This window comes from Melanotaenia boesemani, chromosome 1, assembly GCF_017639745.1.
Source record: "Melanotaenia boesemani isolate fMelBoe1 chromosome 1, fMelBoe1.pri, whole genome shotgun sequence".
NCBI classification, from domain to species: domain Eukaryota; kingdom Metazoa; phylum Chordata; class Actinopteri; order Atheriniformes; family Melanotaeniidae; genus Melanotaenia; species Melanotaenia boesemani.
In genome coordinates, this window is record NC_055682.1 from 6,408,381 (window position 1) to 6,420,410 (window position 12,030).

The window sequence follows — 12,030 nt, forward strand, 5'->3', positions numbered from 1 at the left end:
TTAGATTTAGATACTTTTTACAAATTAAAATCTACAAATACCCAGTTCTGAATGACGGCATAGACATTTAAGGGTTAAATTAATTTCGTATTATTTATTATTATTGTTTTAATGGATTAATAATCGCCAGTGCAGCATATATGTAGTTTTATTATTTTTATTCAAAATAAAAAATAAATTAATATTTTAAAAAATAAAGAATTTACAGAAAAAAATAAAATGCCCACAAAATAGAAAAAAAAACGTTCAGTGTTCATATTTGAGATGTAATACTAACTGTCACCACACGGGGGCGCAAAACAACGTTGAATCTGATTATTTGATTTAAATTTAATTTAAATGTGTCCTGTATTTGGATTACAGTGTTAAGAAGTAGGTTACTGGCACACAGACAAAAACACAGTAGCTAATGTGTATTAAGATCTCTGTATTTTACAGAACTATAAAAGGATTAAGCTACCAAACAAATAAAATTTTAATTTTACTTCCAAGGAACCTGGCATAGTTTTAAAGTGGCCTTCAGCAATATTCCTCCAGGCTTTCTGAAGTAGGTAAAATTAAATATTTTTTTTTTAAAGGCCCTTCTTTAAGGGGATGAACCAGCATTGTGTCACAGAGCACAAAGCTTTCCAAAGAACATATTTTAAATTGTGTCTTTAGGCACATAATTTGTTTCCATTTCTTGGTTACATGTATAAAAAAATACTAAAGATAATACTTTTGCACCAACAAGGTGAATCCCAAAGAGCTTCTTGATCCCAGAATGTTGAGCAGCGTTCCCTTAAAATCAAATCCACAGTGGAACATTATCTAAAAGTGATGTCCTTAAGATAAACAAACCCATCAAAGACATTGTACATGGCCTGAAAAATGCATTTTTTGCTGAAGCCTCATTAGAAATGGTCTCCATGGAGGGGTGGATGTCAAGAAGCCATTTTAAGGGAGGGAAACTGGGAGAAAAGGCTGAGGTATGCTAAAAGACTCAATGTCAACAGGTCTGATGAAGCAATGAGGCCTCCCCAGAGCCCAGACCTTAACATTACTGAAGCAGTGTGGGATCATCTGGAGAGAGTACTGGAGAAATAGTAGCCAACATCTAAAGAGAAGCATTGGAAAGTCCTTCAAGAAGTCTGGAAACTATTCCTGAAGTCTGCTTAAAGAAAGGACACAAACTTTGGTCTAAGAGGGTTTAGACTGTGAAAAATAAGCTGCTCTGACTAAATATTCCCTTCCAAGCTCAGTAAAACTGTACAAACCGTTTTTGCTATATTTATTTCTATGTATGTTTATACATATTTCATTAAATTGCACATATTTCTTGTTTTCCTAGTGATATATCAGAAATTACGTGTAGTTCAGCACTTCTGCAGAGTACCTTAGGTAATATGCATTAACTACAATTGGAAAAGTGCATCATGGCCAACATATTTAAATAACTCCTATTGAGAAATAGTTATTACTCAGCTGATAACAGACAGAACTATCATCCCGTTGAACTCTTCCCAGGAAATGATTCATTTTAAGACTGAAAAAAAGCAGCTTTTCTAATCCACATGCTCTTTTGTAAACACCTTCTCCTGTTGGATATGTTTTTGACAACAACTAAATTGCTGTGGTAAAAGATTTAGATTACATTCATTTGCCTTCTTTGGTGAGTAAATCCAGAAACTGTGATGATACAAATTTCTTTTATTTCAAAAGTTAAACTGGAGAGCACACACCTTTACCTTATGAGGTAAGTCATTCTTCTCTTCTGGCTTTTTGTTGCATCAAACTTATTGTGGGCATCAGCTCGTCATAAACCGCATGTTAATGTTGCCTCCTGTTACCAAAGCAGAACCTTAACTTGTGATTCTTTATAATGGCCACTAGGGGGCGACTCCTCTCACTGAAAAGGTGACTGAAGTCTTGCTTGTTTTATGATCTCTTCAAAGACGTTTCTAAGACATTTTTACTCTTGGTCATTAATTTCAAATCTTACTTTTTACAGGCTGGAGTTAATTTTATAAACTATAATTCCATTAAGAGTCAAAAAGACTAATAAGATTTGTCTGTGATTGTCAAATGTTGTGGACATATTGTGTGTGAGCATGTTCTCAAGTCCTCTTCATGGCCCAACCACTCCAACTCCACCCCTCCTACAACAGTAATAATATCATACTGGTCACTTTATTAAGTCCACCTTCTAGTACCGGGTTGGAGCTTCTTTTTCCTTCAGAACGGCTTTAATTCTTGGTGTCATGGATTCAACAAGGTGCTGGAAATATTTCTCAGAGGTTTTGCTCCATATTGACATGACAGCATCACACAGTTGCTGCAGATTTGTCGGCTGCATCCATGACGAGAATCTCCCATTCCACCACATCCCAAAGCTGCTCTATTAGATGGAGATCTGGTGACTGTGGAGGCCGTTGGAGTCCAGTGAACTCATTGTCATGTTCTAGAAAGCAGCTGGAGATGCTCTGAGCTTTGTGACATGGTGCATTATCCTGCTGGAAGTAGCATCAGAAGATGCTACACTGTGGTCATAAAGGGATGGACATGGTCAGCAACAATACTCAGGCAGGCTGTGGTGGTTAAACCAGACCACGTTGGTACTAAGGAGCCCAAAGTGGGACTTAGCTGACAGGAGACACCCGGTGTGGTCTTCTGCTGCTGTAGCCCATCTGCTTCAAGGATGGACGTGTTGTGTGTTCAGAGATGCTGTTCTGCAGATCTTGGTTGGAACCAGTGCTTATTTGACTTCCTGTTGTCTTTCCATCATCTCCAACCAGTCTGCCCATTCTCCTCTGACCTCTGACATCAACAAAACCTTCTGGTCCAGACAACTGCTGCTTACTGGATATTTTCTCTTCTTCAGACCATCTCTGTAAACCCTAGAGATGGTTGTGTGTGAAAATCCCAGTAAATACTCAGACCAACAACCATGCCACGTTCAAAGTCACTTAAATCCTCTTTCTTCCTCATTCTGATGCTCAGTTTGAACTTCAGCAAGTCGTCTTCACCACGTCTACACGACTAAATGTGTTGCTGCCATGTGATTGGCTGATTAACTGTTTATATTAACAATGAACAATTGTACGTATCAAAGTGGCTGGCTAATGTATTGCTTTTTAAACATAATTAATCTTGGATGTATTAAAACTTATAACATTATTCATTACAATGTATTAGTCCTATTTTTTTATATTCACTTTTTATTTAAAAGACACGTGCCAACACACACACATATCATGTGAGCTGTTATTTTAATTAAGGTAATAGGATTGAAAATCAAAGCTAGTTTTCGATTTTGCAAGAAACAAAACTTATTACTTAAGGATTTTTTTCATGTATTAAAACACACATTTTGTTGACCCCCAAGGGGGTCCCCTAAAGAGCAGAGGATTCTCTGAGGATTTGAACTTTCAGAGCCAAACATTTTCCCTATTTTAAGAAGAAAAAAAAGTAAGGCTATATGTTGTTCATTTAATTTCGGCTTTATTGAAGGACAGGACTCAACCAGAATAAATCATTTATGGTAAGAATCTCACTTTTGAAAGCATGGTTTCAGCACGCGGTGGGGCAGGGAGTCCATCACCTTTTATTATTTACATGAAGGGGGTCCCCAAGGAAAATAGGTTGGGAACCACTGAGGATAAACAAGAGAAAAATGCCATTTTTATGGCGTGCTTGAGCTCTATATGGTAGGTTGAATAATATTTTGAAACATATTTTCCCACAATCATATATACTTTTTTTTCTCAAGACAAGTGTAATTTACACAAGCAGTGCATATGTTAGTGTATTTTGCTCGGATTACTCGAAATTTTACCGGTGGGACAGAAAATGTCCTCCATTTCTGGTGTGTACCTTCTATTAATTTACTACTTTGTGTTGGTTTATATGTTTATTCTGCTTCACTTCATTTCACTTCACTGGGGCCTCTTCTGTTTATCATTTATATCCTCCCGCTTGGTCACATTTTCCGCAAATACAATATCAACTTTCACTCTTATGCAGACGATACACAGCTCTACATCTCATCAAAACCAAATTCTTCTGTTCCGCCTTCATCCCTCTCTGACTGTCTTCTTGAAATCAAGACATGGTTCTCTTCCAATTTTCTTAAAACTCAACAGCAGCAAAACAGAAGTTCTCCTTGTCGGCACACCCACCACTTTAACCAAATCTCACAGTTTCTCTGTTAACATTGACAGCTCTTCTATTCTCCCCTCCCCTCAGGTAAAAAGTCTCGGCGTCATTTTCGATAGCACCCTTTCATTTCATTCACACATTATTAGCATCACTCGGTCTGCCTACTTCCACCTCCGAAATATCAACCGCTTGCGTTCATCTCTCACTCCACATGCTGCAGCTATCCTAGTCCACAGTCTGGTCACCTCAAGAATCGATATTGCAATTCACTTCTTTTTGGTCTCCCCGATAAATCACTTCATAAACTACAGCTTCTTCAGAACTCTGCTGCCCGGATTATCACTTGCACACCTTCTTTTCAACACATCACACCGGTTCTCAAACAACTTCACTGGCTCCCAATAAAATTCAGAATCAACTACAAGATCCTGCTTTTCACCTTCAAATGTCTCCATAATCTGGCCCCTCCATATCTGTCTGACCTACTCCATATAGCTACTCCCTCCCGCACTCTCAGATCATCTTCCTCCATTCACCTTTCTGTGCCCCGTGCCCGTCTCACCACCATGGGGAGCAGAGCCTTCCAGCTCTGGAACACACTCCCACCTGAACTCCGTAACATCGACTCACTTCCATCATTCAAATCACAACTTAAAACTCATCTGTTTAAACTGGCCTTCTCACCTTAATGTTTTTAACTGTCTGCTGCATGATGTTTGTTTTGATGTTTTGTCTTATGTTTTAACTGATTTTAATTGTCTTTTGTGAGGTGACCTTGGGTCTTGAAAGGCGCCTTGAAATAAAATTTATTATTATTATTATTATTATTATTTTTACTGTAGCAAAATTTTTTCGGGTCCAGCTTTTTACAGTTTATATAGTTGTTTGAATAAGCTTGCATGTGTGAAAGAAGATACAGCAAATATACAATGACTATAAAGTAGGATAAAAAGGAAAAAATCAGGTTAGTTAAAAATAAATTCAGTTAATTAAAGTAGAAAAGTTTACAGTAAAGACGTGTAGTTTTTTTTTAACATCCAGGTTTTGTCCTGTTTGGACTTGACTTCACGGATTTGTGGAAACTTCTATTTTTCTTACCTTTTTTGTTTGTTTGTTTCTGGACGCCCCTCCTTACACACGCTCTATTTTGGTTCCTCCTCGCGCTGCCAAGCCCCTGACGTAATGCTCCACTGTTAATGATTAGCATGTGGAAACGAGCAGCGCGAGCCCCCCTCTACGTCAAACTCGCCGGAACACAAGCTGACAACGACTAGCCCGGCCTTCAAAATAGCGTCATCCAGCTTGGTAAATCTAATTTTGTGCTGCATTTGAACACAATAGTATAGCAGTACAAAAGCCTTGAGCCATTTACATTTGGTTTCCAAAGAACCAGAATTAGTTTAAATCTTTTAATCCATTTCCTTTTCCAGGCTATTTTTAGATTAATGTCAGATAAATTAGGCAAGGCAAGTTTATTTGTACAGCACAGGTCAATGAGAGGGTGATTCAAAATGCTTTACAGAAAACAAGAACCATAATTTAACATTATAAACAAAACAGAAAGGAAAAAGAAATAACATTGGATAAAAGCAGTATTAAAACGTGATTAAGTTAGAAAATTCAAGCTTAAAAGAAACAGATGCATATGTGGACTTTTTAAAATAAAAACTAGTGAAATGCAGCAGAGAACAGGTGGGTCTTTGATTACAGCTGTTTTCAGCAAATTAGATGGATTTAACTGGGCTGTAGCTTTAAAAAGCCTTAAAATGACTTTTGGTTTGAATTGATGCTGCACAGGTAAACAAAACTGAATTAATACTGACTTATGAATCATTCAAGAGTATTAAAAAAAAGAAAATAAATAAATAAATAAAAGGTGCCTAAGCCAAGGGATAACTCAGTCTGTCAAAATATATCAGACAACTTAGACCCAACTGACCATCAGCATGTCCCAATGATACATAATTTGTTCTTATTTGTTTAGTTGTATTTATGAAAAATGTCTATGATAATAAAGTTAGACAGGTATAAAATAAAATCTTTGCACCACTAAAGTGATTCCATAAGAGTTATTTGCTGAAAATGTTGTATCTACGAAAGGTGTAGCTTGAGTCCAAAGAAATGATAAGAAAATGTACAAGTGGAACACAAATGAAGAAGTGGCATGCCTAAATTGTTACTTAGTCTGCACCTGGATAATCTGCATCATTCCAACACCTACAGCCTGGATCTGTATAATCGCAAGAATCTTAGTTTTCCAATGGTGTATAACGTGTAGATACTTGGAAGAGAGACATGGTACAAACAAAACAAAACAATATATATATATATATATATATATTATTATTATTATTATTATTATTAGTATTATTATTTATTTATTTATTTATTTTTACATCTGCCATCAACCAGGTATTACCTCTGGTTCAATAATAGATTTCAGATCTCAAACCAAAAGAGGAAAACTTGCATCGCTGTTTATACACAATAAAGAGAGTCTGCTGGCAAACGTTTTGATATTAAATAAGTAGAAACAAAATCGTGGTCTGATATGTTGATAAAAATGTTTTCCGTCAAGTTTGTAAAATAAACAAACAAATAAATAGGCAGTTAAATTTTAGGGGTGTTCGTGCCTCCTTCATCTGAAATTGTGGCCAGGAACTTTTCATAAAAAGTTTTTATGCTTCTGCACTTTATGTTGAAAACTAAAAACGGAAGTAGTTGGCCGTGTCCCGTTTGTCTTGACCGTAGTATGTTTTAGACCAGAGGAGCCCGTCTACTGGAGGGAGACAGAGGAAAAGTTAGTCAAGATGGCAAATCCCACATACACGGAGTGAAGGGGCACCGCTCCCCTCCGAAAAAAGCTTAGCCTGTCGCCGTCCTGAAACAAATCCAACGATGCAAACTGCTCCTGCAGGTAGGAACCACTAACGAACTAACCGGGTATTTTAATTACAACTCGAACACTGAAGTTCCTAGCTAAAAAAAAAAAAAAGAAGAAGAAGAAAAAAAAGAGAGGAAAAAAAAAGAAAAAGAAAAAAAGCGTCCTTTCTTTCACTCTCTTTTGCACATTCACAAAACCAAAATTATCGTCTTTTAGAATCAGCGTTGTGGCACAAAGTAGTTGTATTATATAGCTTTTTAAGTTAAACCCAAGGAAAAGGAAACTGGGAATCAACAGTCGTCAGTGTCTAACGGTGCTGGGAAGCGTTATTTTTGCAAACGGTAACTTAAAGTCACAGTTACTATACGGTTATTAGACGGTAAATCCTATATCTAAAGTGAATTAAAAAAACAAATAAGGTTTAATTTATTAGTCTTTCTTTTCACAAACTGCTCCCCCACACAGACGTGCATCCGCCAACGGCCATCGACTGTGTGCTGATGAAGCAAAGTGACAGTTTTAGACAGCGGCTAACACTGGAGTCTGCTCCTAGCTTACTCTTCAGCTCAAACTCCCAGTACAGCCAGCTTTCCCATGATTTAGAAATACAACATTGTAACCTGTCGTTGAAATAATAGAGGGAAGTCGCCAAAGAGGTTTTTTCAGCACACAGTCGTGCCGTCGGTAACCCGGCGTCCTTTGGAAAATTCCGGGATGCAGCGCCAGTAGTACCGACAGCTGTATTTTTAGGAATGGGTGGATAGCGAAAACATTTTTTTTTTTATTTTATTTTTGTCTCCGCGGTGAATACCACAAGCCTATACGCATAGGCGACAGCGAGGCTTCGACCTATAAATGCTTGTGTAACTTTTGAGTGGCTGGTTTTTATTCAAAATCGTGCTACTGCAGCGGCTCAAAGTCTGCAGAGCTGAAGCAACAGGGACTCTGTCGTATTTCTGGTGAGGCTTTCCTCTCTAGTCTATGCATATGGGTAAAAGAGGGGGTAGATAAGTACACAAAGAAGCACAGATAGCATTGACTGTTAAATATGTGTTCCTCTTTTAAAGTCTGACATTCTCCCGCAGGTCTAAGAGGGATTCCCTGAAGAAAAATGCCACTAAGGCTGAAGCTGATGTGACACAGCCTGAGCCGTAAGAAAGCTGACTCATCAAATATCAATCCCTCTGAGATCGACTAAGCAGCCAAAAGCAGCTCAGATCACCCTAATGCCTAGCTAGAAGAGCACCTCACTCCCCCTCACTCTCACTAAAGGAGATTTATCAGACAGGAGAAGGTGGCTGGAAACCCATCCAGCAGGAATACATCCAACAGCTGCTGCAGGCTAAACACTTTTTTTTAAGCTGGTGTCCCACTGTCCCAGCTAATAATGACAACACTAAGAATGGTATTGCAGTGCTTCAGCTGATCTTCACTGACTGACCTCCCTGACAAGTTCTCCAGAGAAATCCTCTACTGCCGTTACCCCCTGTTAAGTTTTTCCTAAGCCATCAGGTGGAAGTTGGGGACAGCTCACCGAGTCAGCCAGGCCCACTGCAGTCAGTCCACCTTCATCCTGCCTTGCAGACCATGATGTTTCGTGATCAGGTGGGCGTGCTAGCCAGCTGGTTCAAGGGATGGAATGAGTGCGAGCAGACTGTGGCTTTGCTCTCCCTGCTGAAGAGGGTGAGCCGAACCCAGGCCCGCTTCCTGCAGCTCTGCTTGGAGCACTCTCTTGCTGAGTGCACTGAGCTGCAGGTCTTGGAAGGAGAAGCCAACAATCCAGGTAAGAAAACCTGCTGATCAGACACATTCAGCTGGCTACGTCATCCACTGAGACATACAGTACTGTATATATTCTTTCGTCCTTAGAGCTAAGGTGTCTTTTTCAATGCTTGAATGATTTATAGATCCTCCATTCACATTTTCAGAAACCATTGTTCAAGCCCACTTAACTTCTTACTCACAAGAGCCACCTGTACAGGGGGCATCATGTGATGCGGACAGTACAGAAGAACTTTGCACTCCCTCTGAAGCATGAATTCTAATATGCAGCATACCAAACCATGGGGAGAAACTCAGCTAAAAGACTCTACCAAGCATTGGCACCAAAACAAACACAATTCAAACCCCAAGCAATTATAGAAGCATGCAGCACAAACATGAGAACAGCACTGTCCACTTTAGAGCATCTGCTAATTTCTCCACTTCAAACAAACCACACATACAATGTGTCCTATGAAAGCAGAGAGTCTTCTGATTACAAAGATGTCTTCCTCATTACTGAGGGACAAAAACTCTGCAAGCCAACAGCCCAAGAGTAGCCAACAAACAAAAAACCCAACAAAATCAAAAACCATGTCTTACTTTTAATGTTTTCTGATCAAAAGTTTTATTCCACCCTGACAAACGCTGCTAATGTGTTATCTTATGATTGTGAAGGTGCTGGTAGGTCCATGTAGTACATGAAGATTTTTGCTATGATGTACTATCTTGGGTTTCACTTCTTTCTGGATCCTCATGGTGTTTCTAAAAAGCTGTTGATTATCAACATCAGCTGATGGATTGCCAAGATATTTACCTGCGTAACGCCTCCCTTAAAACATTTACAACTGCTCAGGTTCACTTTTTTATCTTCTACTTTTGCATAGTTCCTCATCAGACTTTACTAATTCCTAGATGAATTAGGTTGCTGTACTCTGCTGTACACTTAAAGTAATGTGGTTTCCTTTTAGGAGGAGATAACCATTTAGATTTTCTACTGTGTTCCAGATGAATTTACTCTGAAAAAGTAACAGATATGTTGATTCTGACACTTCTGTAGTAATCTCACATTTCTTTATTTTGAGACCAAGATTATACATACAGCCGTTGTAGTTATGACGATATACTTAATTATTTTGGATATGTCATTTCAGACAGGAGGCAGAATAAATTGGCTTCATGAAGGAGAGGTTATAAAGATTACAAGGAAACGTGGCTCTTTGGAAGTGATGTGTACAAATCTATGAAGAGTTTTACACAGTACTACTGTAATGAAGATGTAATTACATTGTTGGATTTATTTTAGTACTTCAACAACCTCATTCTAGTTTTTATAGTAAAAGCATTGAGTTATAAAATGATAAATTCAGAAAACAAAAATTTGAAACATTAACATTTTCAAACCTTTTAAAATTTAAAACCATCAGATAGACCAGAGGTGCTTTCTTCTCCTCTTCTATTCAGACAACACAGCTTCTCCTCTTTTTATATAGTCAGTCAAATTACTTCTACCTCATGCTGTATCTCATTTGAAAGACAATATTCAACTTCACAACCTTGTTAATTTTTCACTATTTTCTATTGGTTTTAAAATAGCTGCATCATTGATGGTGTGTAATAGTGCAAAGCATTGTGATGAGCTGAAGCCGGTCAAAAATGATTGTAAAACAAGCTTGTTTAATGTTTGTTCAGCTGCCACTGGGGCTGGATGGAGACGTCAGCCGGGCAGTGTGCCACCCTATAGTCCTGTCGCGCTCTCTGAGTTGGTATTGTGCCAAACCAGCCAGGGGTGGGGGGGTTTGGGGGGTTATGACTGGGTTTTGTTGCATCACACTGCAGCGTGGCCATGGTAACAGCAAGCCTGGCAACCGACTGGGCTCATGAAAAATAGAGTGATGTGCTGCTTGCGATGGAGAGCAAGCATCTCTGTGTTCCCGTGGCAGCATCTGCATGCAGTATCACATCTGCTGGCTTTCACTGGGGTGGCATGCTGGTCCAACCCTGTTGTGACACACATATTGCACAGAGTTTCCACCAGGATTTACTAGAGGCCGTGGCTGCAGTTAGTAGAGGGAAGTCTTTGTTGTTTAATAAAACTGGAGACATCAAAGCTGACTTTATGAATTTTTTTTCTGTAAACCGCTCCCAAAGTCAAGCTTGTTCATACTGCCAGAGATCAAAGCAGAGTGGAGATGAGGGGTGGAGGTGGGTGAGGGTGACGTCTTACTCAACAACAGGTTTTTCTGACTCCTAAACCAGCCAAAATATAGTTCATGCACTGTATTAATCCAGCTACCGAGACTCTGGAAAGTCATCTATTTGGACCGTAAACATGAAGAGCGTGTGTGTATTTGTTTAACTGTGATGGTGGGGACAAAAACCTGAATGCACATCAACTTAAGCTAACTGAATTTCCACAATTACTGTTGTAATTCGTTGCACTTTTCATTGCAATGACAAATAAAGTTCTATTCTGTTCCTTTCTAGTGGGAACTTCATCACAATGGTAGCCTGTTCAGAAGCTGTAGTGGTGAGCCTTACCTTCAGAGATTTACTATACAGCAGCATTTCCACCACAGGAACCATAGTCTTTAAGGGGGTCTGTCCTCAGCCTCCTCCAGTGCGACCATAGGAACGAGGCACTAAAAAGAGCTCCGAGGAAGAAATTTCTCACAGGGCTTGAAATAAATTTTTGTAATTGGAAAGGGAGGAGTACTACCACCAAATAATACAATTAAGTCAGTTATTCTCTTTAATCAGTATTTCAAATTAACGGCCCTTATTGCCAGAATTAAAGAAGATGATGGATGATCAGTTTATTGGCTGAAAATAAAGGACTAATGGTTTTAAAAAGTCAAATACTGCACACCTGTTTTCTGTCATCTGCCTGCTTACCTCCTCATCTCTGCTTTTTTCTCTCCAGTCCTCATCATAGAAATGATGCATTCACATGCAGACAAAAATCTTATTAATGCTGTGAGTGTAATTTTTAGATCAGAAATTCAAATTATTATCAGTTTTATATTTATTTATATGTACAGACTTAACATAAATCTATAAAATGATGGCACTGAAAACTTGTGTTGCTGTTTTTAAGAGCAAGTTAATGTGATATCGTTGTAATTATCTATTAAAAATAAAGTTTTTGGTCTGGAATAAGTTTCTCAAAGAAATTGAGATGATTGTTTTCATGTATAAATGGTCCAAGAGGGATTTTTGGGGAAAGAAATGCTATAGGTATTTGGTAC

General features: G+C 38.6%; 1 protein-coding gene across 3 annotated transcripts in view; it reads left to right on the forward strand.

Annotated features, from left to right (window-relative positions):
- Window positions 1–6,917: 6,917 nt before the first annotated feature.
- samd4a (sterile alpha motif domain containing 4A) overlaps window positions 6,918–12,030 on the forward strand; it is a 59,568-nt gene continuing 54,455 nt past the window's right edge. For all 3 annotated transcript variants that reach the window (XR_006010875.1, XM_041989085.1, XM_041989098.1), the window contains exons 1-2: window positions 6,918–7,054; window positions 8,107–8,804. Coding sequence is in view for 2 of the 3 variants with exons in the window: in XM_041989085.1 (XP_041845019.1) it covers window positions 8,609–8,804 (196 nt within the window). In the remaining variant the exon portion in view is untranslated. The remainder of the gene's footprint in view (window positions 7,055–8,106; window positions 8,805–12,030) is intronic.